Source organism: Bos taurus, chromosome 28 (assembly GCF_002263795.3).
Source record: "Bos taurus isolate L1 Dominette 01449 registration number 42190680 breed Hereford chromosome 28, ARS-UCD2.0, whole genome shotgun sequence".
Taxonomy (NCBI): Eukaryota; Metazoa; Chordata; class Mammalia; order Artiodactyla; family Bovidae; genus Bos; species Bos taurus.
The window spans coordinates 17,265,860-17,287,559 of record NC_037355.1 but is presented as its reverse complement, the minus strand read 5'-3'; the positions used below and the strand labels follow the sequence as shown (position 1 = coordinate 17,287,559).

The window sequence follows — 21,700 nt, the reverse complement described above, 5'->3', positions numbered from 1 at the left end:
TCTTGATGTCCTCTGCCCTTTATATTTTTAGGTGCTTATATTAACAATAGGGAAGGTTTTCAGCCAAAATAGAATCTGTTCTTTTTTCTTCCCATGTTTGATATTTGGCAAACTAACTATGGCCCATGAGACTCTCAAGACTAAGGCCCCTTTCACTGAACCATGTTTTCAATAGTAAGATAGGCTATTGATTCTATTGAGCTTAACAGAACTAGTTTTGGGTTCTAATTCAACCTTCAGTCACAGCTTACTCATGTCACTTTGAACAAATCAACCTCACTGTCTCTCAGTTTATCATCTGGTAATTGAAAACATTCATATTTACCCTGCTAGCATACATTCCTATATCCTAGGTGGCTCAGTGGTAGAGAGGAGTGCCAAGCAGGAGACACAGGTTCAATCCCTGGGTCAGGAAGATCCCCTGGAGAAGGAAATGGCAACCCACTCCAGTGTTCTTGCTTCGGAAATCCCATGGACAGACGAACCTGGTGGTCTACATTCCATGGGGTTGTAAGAGTCAGACATGATTTAGCAACACAACAGCAACTACTACAACACACATCCTGTAAGAATCAAATAAGATGTTTGGAAAGACTCATCAGTGTTTCCCTGGTGGCGCAGTGGTCAAGAGTCCTCCTGCCAGTGCAGGAGCCATGGGTTTGATCTCTGGGTGGGGAAGATGCCCTGGAGGAGAAAATGGTAACCCACTCCGGTATTCTTGCCTGGAAAATCCCATGGATCAAGGAGGCTGGAGGACTAGAGCCCATGGAGTCGCAAGAGCGTCAGACATGACTTAGTGACTAACAACAGCCAATGGGAAGAGTCGTAGAAGACATATAATGCAATGTGCAAAGGAAAGGTTATTGATCTTCGTGCATGGTTTCAATCAGGTTAGCATACTGATGTATCTTTCTCTCCCATCACCTTTACATTGACCTCAGCATGTGATCAAGAGGGGTAAATAAATTTGTAGAAATATAGTTAAGTCACTTGTATAAATCAGTTGGAATCACTGTCCATCCACTGGAGATCTACACCCCTGTAGTCTTTAGAAGATCATAACCTATAAGGCCAATAAGATATTAACACTAGATGTTAAGTGGGCAAGAGATAGTATTTGGAATACATTAATGGGATGGAAATTTTCTCCAGAGTCCAAGAATAAGGGCAGAAGAAATTTGGTTGTTTGCTTATAGATTTTTTAATAATAAATGTTCAGAATAAAAATAACCTTATAATTATTCTGTTTCTTTTAGGTAATAAACATTATATATGTTTTCTCCTTTGATAGTATTTTAAAGCAATAAAAATCAAAGGAGAAGATCTTTACCATGCTGAAAATATTACCAGATTAGTAAATTCAAATTTGAAATCTATAAAAATATAGGAATTAAAAATTTTTAATATGGAATTTAAAAAATGTTGCTATGTGTTATACTTATTACAGAGACTAATGAAATAATATGAGAAACTGTCTGTGAAAAGTTGCAAAATTAGCATTTAAAATATAAGTACAACCTCACTACTAAGTAAAACATTTAAATTACTTTCAGTTATAAGGCTGCCCCATTTTAAAGAGACATTAGCATTTTTTCTTTTTTATAAGATTATTCAGCTAAAAAGAGTTTGACTTTCCTTAATAAATGAAGAATCATTTTCTGGAAATGCTCTTCCACAAAAGCTGACTCTTCATTGAAAACCATGGTGAAAAAGGCCTTTATAAGGTTCTAGTTCATAATTCCTCTGTCTGTATAACATTTCTGTTAAACAGGCCAAAGTTTTTGTAAATAACTTATCTACAGTATGTGAGAAAGTCTGGACTTTGGGACTCCATCAGACATTCCTTCTGATGCTAATAATTGGAAGATGGCTTCTCCCCATTGGAAGTGGGATTACTCGGGATCAACTCTCTCAACTTCTCCTTATGTTTGTGGGGACAGCTGCTGACATATTGGAATTCACAAGTGAGACCCTGGAAGAAGAAAATGTGAGGTAAGTAGGCCCTGCGATGAAAAGACCTACTTTTCAAGGTCAGGCCCACACACCTGCTTTTTTGTTCTATTATTTATATTTTGCATTAATAAAGCTTTTTCCGTATATCATATGTCCAGTGGTAGAATAATAGAATTTGTTGCTGTTCAGGTATATATTAGGTACCAGTACCCCAACGTGCACACACACACACACACACACACACACACACACATACATGTATGCACATATCTGGGTTTCCTATATGGCTCCAGTGGTAAAGAAGCCACCTACCAATGCAGGAGACATAACAGATGTCTGTTCGATCCTTTGGTGGGGAAGATCCCCTGGAGAAGGACACAGCAATCCACTCCAGTCTTCTTGCCTGGAGAATCCCATGGACAGAGGAGCATGGCAGGCTCTAGTCCATCGGGTTGTAAAGAGTTGAACATGACTGAAGGGATCCAGCATGCACACATGCATATACATATACATATATATATGTGTATGTATGTGCCATATATATGTGCTATGTATATATATAGTACTTGTATATGAATATGTAAAGAAAGTTGTGTGTGTGTGTGTTAGTCACTCAGTCATGTCTGACTGAATCTGTAAAGGACATTGTTGCTACAGAAAAAAGGCAGACAATATTTTCCATGGGTAAGAACAGAGACGCTTTGCCTATTTGCATGACCACAGGTTAGGTGAAGCCATGGTTACCTGAAAACTGTCCCTGGCTCCTCTTTCACATTCTCAAGTGTCCAGGAATGCAGGCAATCTTAAGTGTCTCTTGCAGAGCAGAGCTGCTATTCCAGGAAAGTACTTCGAGGAGGCATGGAGGACTCTCTCCCCTAGCTGACTGAGGAATTTATATTCCCTGGTGTGAATGGAGAATGGGGCAGATTAGGTTTTATTTTCCTAAATTTTATTTTTAATCAGTTTTGTTCGAAGTGCCCAAAGGCTATCTGGTGTAGATGCCTATAAATTAAAACTTATTGAGTTGGTACTTTTATTTTTGCCACAAGCAAATAAACCCAGAATCCATGATCACATCTGTTTATGGAACTACTTACCTTTAGGGATTTAAGTCTCAGTGCCTGAATGTACTTTCAGCTCAGGTTGTTATGCAGTATGCTATAAAAATAAATTGCAATGAGTCTGGCTTTTAATGCTACCGTTTACTTTATGCTATGTTTCTCAAATAACGAAACATAAAGCTGAGCAAAATACACTAACCTACTGAGTAAACTTAATATCCCAATTATAGTACAAAGTGTATCATTATCATAGGTTACCTTTATACGATCATTTCCTGTTCCATTTATACTGCTTTCTCATATCTTAAGTAGATATAGAATTTTAAAAAGAAATCTAGTCTAAGTTGATCCATTGTCCTCACAATGCCAACTTTATTTTTTAAAGAATATTTACTTAATTTGCTGTGCAGGGTGTTAGTTGCAGCATATGGGATCTAGTTCCCTGACTAGTGATTGAAGCAGGCCCCCTGCATTGTGAGCAAGGTGTCTTACCCACTGGACCACCAGAGAAGTCCCCAGAATGTTGATTTTAGCTTTGTGGCTTTAATACCTTACATGTGGCCAGTGCTTTACATTGTGTAACATATTTTCAGATACATTAGAATACTTATAATACAGTGAGGTTACAAGAAAAACATTTAAAAATCATGACCAAGCATATAAAAACAAATAACTACAGGCACCACACAGCTGACTATACCTATGGGGCTTCCCAGGTGGCACAGTGGGAAAGAATCCACCTGCCAGTGCAGGAGATGCAAGAGACACAGGTTCGATCTCTGGGTTGGGAAGATCCCCTGCAGGAAGAAGGGGCAACCCACTCCAGTATTCCTGCCTGGAAAATCCCATGGGCAGAGGAACCTGGCGGGCTACAGTCCATGAGGTTGCAAAGAGTCAAACACGGCTGAGCATGCCGCACACACACACACACACACACACACACACCACACACACACACACACACACACACACACACACCTATAACTATATAGAAATAAACACATAAATGGCCAAATATCTAGTGAGATCCAAGGGATATAAGGTAGAAGGCGGGGGTGGGGCTTCAGGGAGGAATACGTTCTGAGGGACTCATCTGATCTTTCTCACATCTTTATGGTTTTATGGCTATCTTAATGCTCAATGTTTTAGGCCCATCCACAAGTGATGGCAAGAGGCATTTTATAGATCAGTTTGCCAATAGATGTTGAATATTAAGTAAGTTAATGACTAAAATGTCAATCGTCCAAGGCAATTTAAAAAACATTCTGAAAGTCATGAGAGATCATTCATTCACCAACTCTTGACTGATTATGTAGTGCGGGCCAAAAGAGTGCTACTGGAGATTGGGGAGCTAATAGGGAGCAAGTGATGAGCGAAAGGATACGCAGTCCTGTCCTCACCCAGGTAATTTCAATTCAACATTTTCTTCTCCCCCCTGCACATTCATCTGAGTGTTTTATAAATCTTTTTACTCATTCTAAACGTATACCAGTCCTGAGAATAGAACTGAATCAACTCTGCTTGGGTTATTATTTTTCAATTTCTTTTTGGGTTTCATGATCTCAAATGAAATCATTTTATTTTTAATGTAATTGCATTGTGTCAGAGACCGTCTGTGGTTTCCACTGCACTCCTGAATATCTCCATCACAACCTAAGGCCTCCAAAATCAAGGCTCAGAAAGAACTGAGAGTTTTTATTTCCACCTAAGGCCCACCTCCCACGTTCTGACTTCATCTCAGGTTCCATACTGTAAGCATAAACACTGCAGATTGCCATGTTTTCAAAGGAAAGACTTAAACTCTCTCAGCATAGCTTTCCCTTTTGGCCTCAAAAAGACAATCATAAAGCATAAATTTAATATACATGTAAAGGATGTTCCCATGTAATATAGAAAAGAGGGTTACTTCATTATAACCTACTTAGCATCACTTATTATTACAACAGTTTCTTTTCTTTTTTATTTTATTCTGTAATTTGAGCTGACAGGTTTATGAGAAAACCTGCGATGATGTTACATCACAGTGATGTCTATCTCTCTTTCCTGCATCCTGGGTAATACTTCAAATCCAGTTTGTTTGTTTTTTTTAACCTAAATCAGTTCCCTTCCACATACCTACACAAAGTTCATCTTTCTGATTCTTATGAATTTGCATGGACTCATGAGATATTGCAAGTTTTTCATAACAACTCCACTTGATATAACACAAATGCATCTATTGTAATTCTATGGTTCAGTGATATTTTGAAATTTATAGACTTGTGTAACTATCACCAGAATCCATATTCCTTGTGTCTGTTTGCGGTCAATTCTCACTCCCACTGTCAACTCTAGGCAACCACTGATATGCTTTATATCACTATAGAAATTCCTTTTCTAGAAATTTCATGTAAATGGGATCATAAAGTGTATGGTCTTTGTGTCTGGCTTTTTCACATAGCATAATGTTTCAGTGGTTCATTCCCATTGTTCACTGTATGGGTTGTCTAGCTCTGTTTTAATAGCTGACTAGTATCCTATGCATATACCACATTTTATGTATCCATTCTGTAGTCAGTTTTCTTGCTATTGAAAATGATATTGCTAGGAACATTCAGTTACAAGCCTTTGTATGCATCTGTTTTCATTTCTCTTGTATAGATACGTGGGAGTAGAATGACTCAATTTTATGTTAAGTACATGTTTAACTTTTTAAGAAACTGCCAAACTGTTTGCAAAATGGCTATTTGTTATTGCTGTTGTTGCTGTTTAGTTGCTAAGTCGTGTCCAGCTCTTTGCGATCCCCTGGAACTAGCCCACCAGGATCCTCTGTCCATGGGATTTCCCAGACAAGAAATCTGGAATGAGTTGCCATTTCCTTCTCTAGGGGATCTTCCCAATCCAGGGATCGGACTCATATCTCCTGCATTGGCAGATGGATTCTTTTCCACTGAGCCACCAGGGGTGCCCCCCAAAGGGGCTATACCTATGTAAAAACACACCACTAGCAAGGTGTGAGAGTTCCATTTTCTCAACGTCTTCACCAACACATTTTTTTCAGTGTTAATGATTATAACCATTCTAGTGAGCTCATAGTAGTATTGTATTGTGTTTTTAATTTGCATCTTCTTAATGATTAATGAAGTGGATATCTTTCACGTGCTGATTAGCTTTTTATATATCTTCCTTGGTGAAGTATCTGTTCAAATTTTTGCCCATGTTTCACTGGATTAAATTTTTATTAAGTTGTCTATATATTCTGGTTACAAGTCTGTTATTAGATACATAAATGTAAATATTTTTCCCAGTATATAATCTTTTATTTTTTAATGATTTCATTTGAAGAACAGTTTTTTTTTTTAATTTTGATAAAATCCTATTTATCATTTTTTCTTCTATGTAGGGCTTTGGTGTAAAGTAAAAAAAAAAAATAATAATAATAAAAACTTTTTTTAAATAAAAAGGAAAAAAAAATTTTCCTCACCAAAAATTAGAAATATTTTTCTCTAATATTTTGACTTAATTTTTGTGTACCTTGAGGTAAGAGTCTAAGTTCATATTTTATCTTATTTCATTTTATGTTTTGGCATTGTCCCAGCTCTAATTTTTGTCCCAGCTTGGGCCAACTGTCTCGGCACCATTTGTTGAAAACATTATCCCTTCCCTATTAAAATGACTTGGCACTCCTTGTCAAAAATCAATTGACCACATATGTAAGGAGGTTTTCCAGGACTTTCTATTGTGTGTCTATCTGCTCTGTGTGTCTGTCCTTATGCCAGTACCACATTACCGTGATTACTGACATTTTATGATCAGTTTTGAAACTAGATATTCTTAAGTTCTCTAGCATTATTCTTTAAAAAAATTGTTCTGATTTTTCTAGATGCTTTGCAATTTCATATACGTTTTATTATTAGCTTGTCAAATTCTAAAAAAAAAAAACCCAAAAAATCCTGCTGTAGTTTTCATAAGGATTGTATTAAATCTAAGCCTCAGGCTTCCCTGGTAGCTCCAACAGTAAAGAATCTGCCTGCAATACAAGAGACCCAGGTTCAATCCCTGGATTGGGAAGACCCCTTGGAGAATAGAGTGGCTACCTACACCAGTATTCTGGCCTGGAGAATTCCATGAACAGAGGAGCCTGATAAGCTACAGTCTGAGGCGTCACAGAGTTGGACTTGACAGAGCAACTAACACCATGACTACTATCAGTTTATGAAGAAGCAGCATCTTTATAATATTAAGTCTTCCAACCCATGAATGTTAACTATGTCATCATTTATTCAGATTTTCCTTGATTTCTCTTAGAAATGTTTCATAATTTTCAACATATAGGTCTTACAGCACTTTTCCTAAATTTATTCCTAAATATTTTTTCTTTTTGATAGAAATGTTTTCTTAATATCATTTTCATGGTTTTATTACCACTACATAGAAATATAGCTGACTTCTCTTGTACCCATTGATCATGTTTATTAGTCTTGTAGACTCCTTAGGGCTTTTTACATACAGGAGAATATCATTTGAAAGCAAAGATAGTTTTGATTCTTACTAATTTATATGCCTTTTATTTCTTTTTCTTGCCTTACTGCTCCAGCTAAAATTTCTCATACAGTGTTGAACAGAAGTATGAGTGGGGACTTTCCTGGCGGTCCAGTTCTTAAGACTCCATGCCTCCACTGCAGGGGGTGCAGGTTTCATCCCTGGCTGGGGAACTAAGATTCCACATGCCATGAGGCATGGCCAAAATAAATAAATATGAGTGAACTTTTAAATCTCAAAGGATAAGCATTCTGTCTTTCACTTAAGGATGTTGCTAGCTGTAGGTTTTGCACAGATATTTTTATTAGATGCCCTTGATCATTTAGAGGAAATCCCTATCTAGGTTACTGAGAGTTCTTTATTTCTTCCGTTCTCTCTCTTTCTTTCTCTCTCCTTTCTATGGACATTTAATTTTGTCAAATATGTTCCTGTTTTTCTTATGATCGTTATGTAGTGGCTGTTCTTTATTCTATTAATATAGTATATTGCATTAACTAATTTTCAGATGGTAAATCCTAGGATAAATATCACTTGGTTATGGTGTATAATCCTTTCTGTATGCTGTTGAATTTGGTTTGCTAACACTTTGTTAATCATTTTACATCTATATTCACAAAACACACTGTCTTTTAGTAATATTTTCAAATGGCATTTTTCCTGGCTTTGCTATCAGGGTAATATTCCCTCAGTGAATATCTCAGGAATCATTCCCTCTTTATTTTCTGAAAGACTCTGTATAAGACTGGTGGTATTTCTTCTTTAAATATTTTATAGAATTCACTTAAGAAGCTGTCTAAGCCTATGCTTTTCTTTGTGGGATGATATTTATTACCAACTCAAGATCATTATTTCTTATAAGTCTACTCTGTTATTCTGTTTCCTCTTGGGTCAAGTTTTATTATATTTTACATTTTAGGATTTCTTCCATTTTATCTAAGTTTATTTTCCATATGAAGCTGAACATTCTGTTATTCCTTTATACTTGTGTCAGTTCCTGTAGAGTCACTTATTATGACCCTGCCCTTTTCGTTCTGAGTTGGTCATTTGTGTCTTCTCCGTTTTTCCTTAGACTTCTCAGTTTCCTCAGTCTTTTAAAATAACTAATTTTTGGTTTCACTGATTTTTTCTATTATTATTCTGTTTTCTATTTAATTGGTTTGTGTTCTGATATTTAATTTTTCCTTCCTTCTGTTTGCTTTGGATTTAATTTGCACTTCTGTTTTCTAGTTTCTTAAGATGGAAGCTTATTGATTTGAACTCTTTCCCCTTTTCTAGTATGGTATTCAAAGTTATAAATTTCCCTCTAAGCCCTGGTTTATCTGCATCTCATAAGCTTTGATATGTTATCTTTTTTTGTTTAATACAATTCAAATTATTTTCCAATTTCTCCTGTGAATTCTCCTTTGACCTCTGAATTGTTTAGAAGCAAAGCTATTTAATTTCCATATGGGGATTGCCCGAATTTCTTCCTGCATTTTTTTTTATCTTAATTCTGCTGTAGTCTGAGAATATACAAAATTAACTCTTTTAAGATATTGAGACTTATCTTGTGGCCTAACATACAGTCTATCCTGGAGAATATTCCATATGTGCTTGAAAAGAACACGTTGCTTGATTGTTTTATAAATTTAAGTAATGTCAAATTGGCTGATACATTTCTTCAGGTCTTCTATATCCTTACTGAATTTCTGCCTAGTTGTTCTATTAATTATTGAGTGGGGCACCGAAATCTTCAACTCTAATTGTTGAATTGTCTGTTTCTTTTTTCAGTATTGTCAGTTTTGCTTCATGTATTTTGAGGTCCTGTTTTAAGATGTGCAGTTTTTAACAGTTCTTCCTGATGTAGTAGTTGTTTTTCATAATGACATGTCACTCTTTTTCTCTAGTAATATTTCTTGTCTGAAAGTCTATTTTGTCTCTCATGAATCTAGGCGCTCTATTTTATGACTATTGACATGGATTTTTTTTTTTCAAACTCTGTATGTTTACATCTAAACTGTGTTCTTTATATACCACATATAATCGGAGTAGGCGACGGCACCCACTCCAGTGCTCTTGCCTGGAAAATCCCATGGACGGAGGAGCCTGGTGGGCTGCAGTCCATAGGGTCGCTAAGAGTTGGACACGACTGAGCGACTTCACTTTCCCTTTTCACTTTCATGCATTGGAGAAGGAAAAGGCAACCCACTCCAGTGTTCTTGCCTGGAGAATCCCAGGGATGGGGAGCCTGGCGGGTTGCCGTCTGTGGGGTCGCAGAGAGTCGGACACGACTGAAGCGACTTAGCAGCAGCAGCCGCAGCATACTCGAATCTTTTATTTTCCTCTCAGTTAGACAATCTTTGCCTCTAATTGGAGTGTATATTAATTTCCCAAGGCTGCCATAACGAAATACCACAAACTCAGTGGCTTAATCTAACAAAAACTTGTATTCTGGCCTCTGTCTTCACATGGCTTTCTTTCCAGTGTGTCTGTCTGTGTCTCCAATTGTTCCTCTTTTTTCTAGGGAAACCAGTCATTGGATTAGGACCCATGCTAATCTAATATGACCTCATCTTATTTTCATTACATCTGCAAAATCCCTACTGCCAAGTAAGATCACATTCTGAAGTCTAGGTAGACACGAATTTGGGTGGACACTTTCTAAGTTTTTAAAAGGTGTTCAATCCATTAATATTTAATGTAATTACTGATGTGGTTGAATTTATATCTGCTATTTTGCAATTCATTTTTCTCTACATCTCATTTCCTTTTTGTTCTTATGTTATTTACTACTTTAAAAATATATTTAATGAACAATTTCAGTTCCTCTATTGATTTTCTATTGATGTAAGTAGGGAAGACAATGTATATATTTAAATCTTCACATTCTAATAGTTCCATTTCCTCCCCTTCTTTTTTACTATTATTGTTATATATGAGTCACATCTTTATATGTTATAAACCAAAGAGTACAGTTTTATCATTACTGTTATATAGATTAATTTTTAAAGACATTAAGATAGAATTATATATTTATATGTTCACTTATATTTACCCACATATTTGAAGGTGTTCTCCATTCTGTCTTGTGGAGTTGAGTTACTTTCAGTGTCATTGTTCTTTCAACCTGAAAGACTTCCTTTATTGTTTCATCTAAGGCAAATCTGTTAGCAACACATTCTTCTCATCTTTGGCAGAAATGTATGTATTTTTCCTTCATGTTGGAAAAATAGTTTCGTTGTATACAGAATTCTTGGTCAATAGTTTTTACTTTAGCATTTTACATATGTCATTCCACTTTCTGCTGACCTTCATTATTTCTGTTTTCTAATGAGATGTTAGCCATTGTTTTGTTGTTACCCTGCACAAATGATCTTTTATTTATTTATTTATGTTGCTGTTTTCAAGAGTTGCTTTTTCTCTTTGACTTTTGAAAGTTTCACTGTGATGTGTCTAGGTCTGGATATCTTTGTCTTTAATCTTATTATGACTCTGTTGATGTCAGTTCAGTTCGGTTCAGTCGCTCAGTCGTGTCCGACTCTTTGCAACCCCATTAACCGCAACACACCAGGCCTCCCTGTCCATCACCAACTCCTGGAGTTTACCCAAACTCAAGTCCATTGATTCGGTGATGCCATCCAACCATCTCATCCTCTGTCATCCCATTCTCCTCCTGCCCTCAATCTTTCCCAGCCTCAGGGTCTTTTCCAATGAGTCAGCTCTTCGCATCAGGTGGCCAAAGTATTGGAGTTTCAGCTTCAACATCAGTCCTTCCAATGAACACCCAGGTCTGATCTCCTTTAGGATGGACTGGTTGGATCTCCTTGCTGTCCAAGGGACTCTCAAGAGTCTTCTCCAACACCACAGTTCAAAAGCATCAATTCTTCTGTGCTCAACTTTCTTTATAGTCCAACTCTCACATCCATACACGGTTACTGGAAAAACGATAGCCTTGACTAGATGGACCTTAGTAATGTCTCTGCTTTTTAATATGCTGTCTAGGTTGGTCATAACTTTCCTCCCAAGGAGTAAGTGTCTTTTAATTTCATGGTTTCAGTCACCATCTGCAGTGATTTTGGAGCCCCCAAAAATAAAGTCAGCCACTGTTTCCCCATCTATTTGCCATGAAGTGATGGGACTGGATGCCATGATCTTTTCTGAATGTTGAGCTTTAAGCCAACTTTTTCACTCTCCTCTTTCACTTTCATCAAGAGACTTTTTAGTTCCTCTTCACTTTCTGCCATAGGGGTGGTGTCATCTGCATATCTGAAGTTATTGATATATCTCCCGGCAATCTTGATTCCAGCTTGTGCTTCCTCCAGCCCAGCATTTCTCATGATGTACTCTGCATATAAGTTAAATAAGCAGGGTGACAATATACAGCCTTGACGTACTCCTTTTCCTATTTGGAACCAGTCTGTTGCCCCATGTCCAGTTCTAACTGTTGCTTCCTGAGCTGCATACAGGTTTCTCAAGAGGCAGGTCAGGTGGTCTGGTATTCCCATCTCTTTCAGAATTTTCCAGTTTATTGTGATCTGTTGATCTAGTATATGTAAACTAATATTTTTCCTCAGAGGAATTTTCAGCTGTGATTTCTTCACGTTTTCTCCTCCATTGTCTCTTCTTCTTTTTGGGACTTCTATCACAAATAGATACGCTTAGTTGCATTCTGTAGGCCTCTGAGACTCTTTTTCTCCTATCTGTTTTATTCTCTAGTCTTTAGACTGGATCGTTTTCATGGGTTTATCTTTCAGGTCACTGATTTGTCTACCATGTTCAATATATATGTAGAGTCAAAATTGCAGAGTTCACCTAGTGAAATTTTCATTTCAGTTCCCATATCTTCAACTCCAGAATTTCTATTTAAGTCTCTTTTTAGTTTATATTTTGTAGTTCAGTTATTTATTTGTTGAATCATCGTCATCATACTTTTCTTTAGTTTATGGAACATAGTTTTCTTTCATTGTTTGAAGTTATTTATTTAGTCGCTCTGATGTATTTATCTGCTAAACCCAACATTTGGACCCCATTAGAGTTAGTTTCTAGTGATTGATTGATTGATTGTTGTTGTTTTCTCCTGAGCTGAACCACACATTCCTGTTTCTTTGCATGTCTCATACTTTTTTGGCTAAAAACTAGACATTTTATATTGTGTTGCAATATATTATCCTCAGGCTTCCCCATATGCCTCAGGCATCTTCTTGTTTTTGTTGTCTCAATAAACTGCCTGAATGTATTCTGAGGATTCTATCTTCCCTTGGATTCCAGTCACTGATGTCTCTGCTTGATCTTGTTTTGTTTCTTTTTATTTCTTATTTTTGTCTTTAGCGTGGCTATTAGAGTCACACCTATAATTGCACAGTTTATGATCAGTCAATGATTTGAGCAGCGATTGTGATCAAACACCTTGAGCCTTTTTTATTTCTACCTTCCATGAACAAATGGATCTTTGTATGAACTGGAAAGTACATCAAAGTTTTCAGATTTATCCAGTTTCAAATCTTTACTGACCCTTCTTGGATCATCTCTGCATATGTCTGGCATACATGGAGATGTTACCTAGCCCTTCTCTGGCTGTCTTGTTTTCGGAGTTTCTCCATTAAATTTCAAGTTAGTCAACCACTCACCCCCACTGGGATTGCAACCTCAAAGTAGCAAAGTTTTGGACTTCCCCATTCATTTCCAACCAAATTTGTTACCTGACCACACCTTTAACCATGGGATTTCACACTCTACTCCAAATCAAGTCAGTATACTCTGATTACAAGGGGCTTCTGGTTTTCATTGTCAAGCTCTACCTGTTGTAAAAACCACTACTCCGATTAACCAAGACAATCTTAACATTTCCCTCATCTTGACTAAACTTTAAAAAGATTTATTCCTGCATATAGGCCTCTGATTTTCCTTTCCTTAAAGCATTTATTTTAAGAAACTTGGGGCTAAAAATTCTTCCTCCATCCCTTTGAGATGCAAGTCTTTTCTCAGCCTCTTTCCAGTTTTATAATATGACCCAGGAATATCTTTCTTAAGAATGTAAGAGCTATCCCTTTGAAATTTGATCATCAAGAAAGATAGCACTTCTGTCTCCTAGACTCTTGGGATGATAGGAACCTAACTTAGATCAGTGCCAATAAGCAATACAGATGGCCTAATCACATTGACCAACTTCCCTCTTTAATGTCCTCTAGTAAGGCAATGGCACGCCACTCCAGTACTCTTGCCTGGAAAATCCCATGGATGGAGGAACCTGGTAGGCTGCAGTCCATGGGCTCGCTATGAGTCAGACACGACTGAGCAACTTCACTTTGACTTTTCACTTTCATGCATTGTAGAAGGAAATGGCAACCCACTCCGGTATTCTTGCCTAGAGAATCCCAGGGATGGGGAAGCCTGGTGGGCTGCCGTCTATGGGGTCGCACAGGGTCAGACACGACTGAAGCGACTTAGTAGCAGCAGCAGCAGTACTTTCCCACTAGTTTACGCCCCTGTTTAAAAACTCTTCTGCCTTTTTTTTTCAATGGGGGTGAATTCAGTCTTTCTCCCTTACTGCAATGGCCTTCAATGAAGTCTTCATTTCTTATTTAATTTCCTTTACATACAAAGCTTACTGCAATGGCCTTCAATGAAGTCTTCATTTCTTATTTAATTTCCTTTACATACAAAGCTGGAGGAATAAGGGAATATCCCATGAGCAAGAATGTCTTAGATACTCACTCTTCTTAACTAAAGTTCTACCAGCTTTTCATGAATAAATTACTCAATTTATTATTTGCCTTTGGTTTATTTCCAGAGATATGAAGTGGTTGTTTTTGATAATTTTTCCATTGCTATGTATGTTTGCTGGGGACGGGGTTTGCTGACCATTTCATTCTGCTACAGCCACCCTCCAACATTTTAACAAGTCTAAATTTCCATATAGTTGCCAGCACTGGTTAAGTGGTTATTTACACCTTTGGAGATCACTCTGCAGTCTTTTTTTGAACATAGATCATTTGTTGAAAAGAAGAAACACATTTGGTAAAATGTTCCTGTAGCCTTATTGCAACTTCACTGTGAATATCTGACCAAACAAAGGAGTTTTTCTATGTTCACACTGTGTGTTCTTTTAATTTAGCTCTTTTTGCTTGGTGAAACATTTCTTCCAGGTTAGATTAATACTTCATTTCCTTTCATTCCTTCTCTCTCTCCCCTTAATTTTTCCCCTCCTCTGAAAAGCTTGTTGGATGCTTTTTAAAAAGCTAGAGCAAGTCTATCCACTGATTATCTGTTATTTATGGATGAATTTACACTTCCAAACAGACATAGTTAAGCAAATTAGCAATGCATGAAAACACACCCTTACATGTGCATAAAAAATGAACTCAAAATGCCATGAAGACAACTATAAGACAAGACACAATAGAACTTCTAGAAGAGAACATAGGCAAAATGCTCTGCAACATAAACCATACCAGTGTTTTCTTAGGTCAATCTCCAAGTCAATAGAAATAAAGACAAAAATAAACAAATGGGAGCTAATCAAGCTTACAAGCTTTTTTATAGCAAAGGAAGCCATAAACAAAATGAAATGACAACCTATGGAATGGGAGAAAATATCTGCAAACAATGTGACCAATCAGGTTTAATTTCCAAAGTATACAAATGGCTCACACAACTCAACAACATAAAAAAATAAATAAATAAATAAATAAATGAGCAGAAGAACCTAAATAAACATTTCTCCAAAGACATACAGATGGCCAATAGGCACATGTAAAGATGCTCAGCATCACTAATTATTAGAGAATGCAAATCAAAACTACAATGAAGTATCATCTCTCAGTGGTCAGAATAGCCATCATTAAAAAGTCTAAAATAACAAATGCTGGAGAGGATATGGAGAAAAGGGAACCTTCCTACACTGTGATGGGAATGTAAATTGGTACAGCCACTATGGAAAACAGTATAGAGGAGCCTCAGAAAATTAAAAATAGGATTGCCCTATGAACCAGCAACCTGGAGGAAGGCATGGCAACCCACTCCAGTATTCCTGCCTGGAGAATACCCATGGACAGAGGAGCCTTGTGGGCTACAGTCCATGGGATCACAAAGAATCCGACATGACTGAGTGACTAAGCACAGCACAGCACAGGATGATCCAGCAATCTCACTCCTGGGCATATATCCAGACAAAATTATAATTCAAAAAGATACAATGCACTCCTACATTCATAGCAGCATTATTTACAATAGACAAGACAGGGAAATGATACCTAAATATCTATTGACAGTTGAATGAATAAAAAAGATGTGGTACATGTATACAATGGATATTACTCAGTCATTAAAGATGAATGAAATAATGCCATTTTCAGCAACATGGATGCAACTAGAGGTTATCATACTAAATGAAGTAAGTCGGAAAAAGGCATATCATATGACACCACTTATATGTGGAATCTAAAGAAAGACACAAATGAACCTACCTACAAAGCAGAAACAGACTCACGAACATAGAGAACAAACATCGTTGCCAAGAAGTGGGGTGGAGAAATGATGGAAGTTGGAGTTTGGGGTCAGTAGATGCAAACTATTACATATAGAATGGAGAGACAACTGGTCCTACTGTATAGCATGGGGATCTAAATTCAGTGTCCTAGGATAAACCATATGGAAAGGAGTATAAAAAAGAATATATATATATATACGTATAACTGAGTCATTTTGCTGTCCAGCAGAAATTAACACAACATTGTAAATCAATAAATTTAAAAAAGCTAGCAGTGCATGACTTTATTTTTAGTTTTTCACTCAATAGTTTTGGTGCACTGATCTACCAAATGTCAGGCTTTTATGCTCCTAAGTTTTCCAAGTAGAGAAGTGATACTCACATCTATAATTATACTTCAAAAGATCTTTTGTCTGTCTATGAATAGAGTCCATTGTCTGCTTACATGCTTCTCAGCTGACATTTATGAAGATAGATTGCACATGAGAAAATGGGGCAAGACAAGTAGGGGAGACAATTACACAATAGAGACAATGTTGGATAAATTCATTCCAAAATTCCTTCATAAATTTGGAGTGTTTGCCATTTAAGCTTAGTGATTTAATTATATTCCAGCGTTTAACCTTCTTGAGTAAATTTTACTGCCTGAATTCATAATGCAAATTTGTTCCAAAGATTTTCTGATCATCTTTTCAAAATTTATGTTTGATAACTTTACTAATACATTTGTCAATACCCATATTCTCCCATATTGCATGTGCTCAGAGAATACTTGCAAAAAATATATATTCAGTATCATAGAGTTAGAATCTTATTTGGGGTCAAGGTCAGCTTATTATTTATCCCTATTTTGTATAATAATGAAGTTAAAACACAAAGTGTTTAAGAAGTATGTTCCCATAATAAAAATACTATTACTACTACTAATAGTAGTCTTGGATAATATTTATCTCTTGCTGTGTTCCAAGCACTGCTTTAAGGGTTTTAGTTGTGATATGTTATTTAGTCTTTACAATAATACCATTAAGTAGAGACTATCAATATCACAATTTTATAAGTTTAACAGTGGTAGTCAAGAGAAGTTGTGACAGTCTCAAGGTTACCTAGTAATATATATATATATATAACTTGTAGGACTCAACTATGCTTAGTCTGTATCATGTGCTGTTTTGAGAGCTGATTTTATATGTTTAACATATTTAAACAACATGTAATACAACTATGAAATAAAATCCAGTAGCTATTATTATTGTCATTGAAAGTGGGTGAACTAAAGCAGGAGAAGATCCCTTGGAGAAGAAAATGGCAACCCGGTCCAGTATTCTGGCCTGGAGAACCTCAAGGACAGAGGAGCCTGGCAGGTTACAGTCCACGGGGTCACAAATAGTCAGACATGACTTGACTTAGCAACTAAAACACCAAACTAAAGCACATAGGTATTAAATTATTTGTCCATATTCATGTAGCTGGTAAATGATTAGTCTGGGATTGGAGGCCCACGCCCTGTCTTTCTGGTGAGGGTTAGAGCTGATGTTTGAATTCTGGCAACCCAGCACCAGAGTTCATGCCTTACCATTTCTTTCTGCTGCCTTGCAGACAAAATTGCACATGAGGTTTTTGGTAGAGTTATTGAAGTCTGAGATGAGAAGAAACTTCAAAAGTGACCATCTATGGAGAAATCTATTTTACATCTCTTGCAAAATCCTCTCCAAAATGTTCTCAATAAGTTTTTGTCCAGACTTTCTTTGAACATTTTCACTAATAGAGAATATACTAACCCCAGGGGCAACTCATTCTATTTTGAGTTAATATTATAAGAAAGTACTTTCCTCTATTGTGATGAAATTTGGATTCTTATAGGTGCAGCTAAAATCCTTTGAACCTGAATTGGTTCTCTGAAGTCACAAGAAATAAGTTTAATTCATTTTCCAGATGATAACCCTTTCAGTTTTTAAGGAATCGTCTCTGGTTTTTAGTTTCATGAACTATACCGTCTCTAACATGGCTCTGAGGTCTTTCACCATCCTAGACTCTCTCCTTTGGACCAAAGACATTTTAAACGTTCCTCCTAAAACATGAAGGCAGCACATAATATTTCAGATATACTCTGAACACTGTAGAACAGAGCAGGGCTAAAACTTTCCATTTTCTTCATGGAAATACTATCATGTAAAGGTTAAAAGGGTGGATGCTGAAATCACTGGCCAAATAGGGATCATAAGTGTACCCATTTGTTGAGCCGGTATGAGGATTAAGTGTGACTGAAGAGCTAAATACTTAGAAAACTCCCTGGCACATAGTATGAGCTCAGAAACTGCAGGTAAGAGTATTGAAAAATCCAGGCACTTATTGAAGGTGTGCTAAATATAGACATTGAAACTGCAAAGGGAAAATTATAGACCACATCCCCCCGGCATTTTCATTTAAAATTCTTGACTTATACTTCTTGGGAAGTGATCTATGATTGCATTTGATTTTGGAAAATCAAAAATTATGTCACACCGCGGACTCATAATTAGATAATAGGAAGGGAAAATCCTTGAGCCTTTTGAATGGCTGCCATGAAGTGCCACCTCTTCTATCCTATTAAGGTCATCCAGTTACACCCTGTCAAGATCTCTGGGGATCCTGATTGTGTCTTCTGAGGTATTGGTTTCCGATCCAAACTCCAGTGTCATATGTGCATAGGAGAAGCCTTCCATCAGCATCAGCAACCAACTCAGGGATGAAATGTGAAGTGCAACAGAATCAAAAGCAGAGCCTGCAGCGACCCGGTAGAGAGCTTCCTTTGGGGAGTCATTTACGCAGTTAGGAACCCACCTTACTGTACTCACACCCGGAACATTTCTTCATCTTGCTAATAAGAACACCATGGGAGGCTTTTTCATGAGCCTTGTTTAAATCCAAATGTCTATTATTAATTTATATATCATTACCTGCTTAGTAATCCTAACTCTATTTTTAAAGAAAAGGAAAGAGAGAGAGAGAAAATAATCTTAGATGAGTGCTTTTGTTCTCAGGAAACCTGTGATGATTCCTAGTAATTACTGTTCTCTTCAATACAGGCTCTCAGAAATCTTTCAAATAACCAGTTTTATAATCTAACCAGGGATTAAGAGTAAATGCTCCTTTATAGTTCAAGATATACTTTTGCTTCATTTTGAAAGTTAAGACCTCATTTTTTTGTCACCAACCTTGTCTGCACCATCAACTGCCAGGATAGATAATGATGGCTTAGAAATCTCATTTACAAATTCTCTCAGAGTTTTGAGATCTAATTTTTCAGGACTTCAATACTTGGAACATTTAAAAACATCCCTTACAATCACCTCATTGAATTTGGTTTCAATTACTCTTCCCTGATGTTTTTCTATCCCTCTCCATTCTGGAAATCCCTCTTGACAGAGAAGTTGGCAACAAAATCTGTTATTACACCACTAACCTCAAATTGATAACTTCCTTTGGGTTTTTGCTGTAAAAGAGTGACTTTGATTCTTCTTTCATATCCTTTATATTTTTGTAACCTCTATTCTTTCTGACTTTAGTCTTTGAGACCATTCTCCTCCGTCTATGACATCTGTACGTTTTCCAGGTATGGATCCTTTTGTACATGCAACAATTCCTTCCATAAATATTTCTGAGTGACTGTTATTTCCCAGGCACTGTTGTAGGCACTGGGAATCCAGTGGTGAATGAAACAATCTTATTCCTTGATTCACAACTGAAACAGCTTCAATTGTGAATGAAATAGTTTACCTCCTAGTGTCCACTGTAAATCTTTGATTATTGGATTTATCTTCCCACCTTTTCTCCAGCTGAGGATGGAGTTTCTTTTACATGCTAAGCTCTTAGTTGTTGAGCCTTATCCAGCCCTTTTGAGAGGGATTTTTAAGTCAGAGTCTTGGGAACCTGGGACAATTTTCACTTTCTGTCCTTGAAATTTCTTGAAATAACTCCTCCGAATTTTCAGGTTAATATCTAACTTTTGTCCTATAATGCTTCTCTGATTTTGTAAAATGAAATACAGGAATATGGGACCAAGAGGTCTTGCCATGATTCACATAGACGTTGCTACATGTGGAAGTTGGGTTTTAAGTTTCATATTTTTTAAAACTTCTTTTTCATTATTTCATTTTAATCATGCATGGATTTTTCACAAATATCTTGGTGATATTTTGACAACTCTCGTTTATTAGGGTATAGTCAAAAAGGAGAAAAAAGAGGAACTATTTTTCTGCATGTGATCATATTTTTCATCGCTAATTTAAAATCTTTTCTACATTCCAGGAATAGCCCTGCCCTGGTTTATTCCATCCTTGTTATATGGACCTGGAGCATGCTACAATTTCCACTTGACCTGGCAGGTAAGTATCTGATGTTTGCTCAGAGAAACAGAAAATAACAACTCTTGATTATGAAACTGTAATGAAGCTAAGGAGTCATTTGAGAGGACTATCATTTTTTTTTTATCACTTTGATATCTCAGTGTTAGTTCCAGGTCAGTTTAGAAGAAAAGTGGGTTGAAACTTGGGAGAGCCACAAGAAGGTTCCCTTCAAGTACCTGGTGAACCTGAGATAGTTGAGAGGATAAGAGCACAGCCTTATGTCCATTTCATACAGTGGTTCCATCACTTCTGCAAATTAGTTAGGAGCCTCAGTTTTTCATCCATGAAATAGGGTTGATAATTGTTGTAGTGAGGGTTGAGTGTTCTTGTGGTGACAAAAATAAGATGTAGTTTGTAACAATTGTGCTTATTAGCATAGTTACTGGCATATACATGCTATCTCTTGATATTTTGGGGGCTTCCCTGGTAGCTCAGAGGTTAAAGCATCCACCTGCAATGCAGGAGACCTGGGTTCGATCCCTGGGTCGGGAAGATTCCCTGGAGAAAGAAATGGCAACCCACTCCAGTATTCTTGCCTGGAAAATCCCATGGACAAGAGGAGCCTGGTGGACTGTAGTCCATGAGGTCGTAAAGAGTCAGATGCGACTTCACTTTCACTTTCACTTTTTCATTCTTTTGTCAGACCTTTGTATTAGAACTTCGAAAGGAATAAGAGCAGTTTCAGGGCCACATGGAAAACTGGATTTTTTTCCTCAGTAGAGGGTCTTATACTCCCACTGGGCTTATTTTAATAAAAACATAAACCTCCTAAGACTTTGCCAGAAGTAAACTGTTTCTCAGGCATTTCATACTGATGATCTAGTGCTATGTTATCCAGTACAGTACCCACTGGCCGCATGTGGCTATTTAAAGTTATTAAAATTAAATCAAATTAAAAGTTCAGTTCCTCAGTCACACTAGCCTGCTCAGTGGTCATACATGGCTGTGTTGTCAGCACAGATATAGAATGTATATTTTTTTTATTAATACAGATGGTTTTATTGTACTGCATTGACCTGGAGTGAGCCTATAAATTCTAGGAGCCCTAGAATTTTGATGTGGCAATTCTCCTGGATACCATTTCACTCTGAATAAGTTCTTGGATTGAATAGTTATATTTTCCTCAAGTCTGATTCCTCTCTTATGGAACCCTACCTGATGACCTCAGGGGTAGAATGAATCTTTGTACAAAGATATTTAATTTTTCTGCATCCTTTTTCGGTCTACTCCGATAAGCACAGAAGTTTCAGAGGCCATTTTAGACTTTAGCATCCACTTTTGCAAAACAAAATTGTCAACAGAATAGATGGAAA

The 21,700-nt window shown here is 36.9% G+C and overlaps 1 protein-coding gene across 4 annotated transcripts in view; it reads left to right on the top strand.

The window, feature by feature from the left end:
* The window catches only part of TMEM26 (transmembrane protein 26), a 64,540-nt gene that overhangs the window by 36,925 nt on the left and 5,915 nt on the right, over positions 1-21,700 (top strand). For all 4 annotated transcript variants that reach the window (XM_059882404.1, XM_059882403.1, XM_059882405.1 and 1 more), the window contains 2 exons: positions 1,772-1,992; positions 20,290-20,366. In XM_059882404.1, the coding sequence (XP_059738387.1) occupies positions 1,772-1,992; positions 20,290-20,366 (298 nt within the window). The remainder of the gene's footprint in view (positions 1-1,771; positions 1,993-20,289; positions 20,367-21,700) is intronic.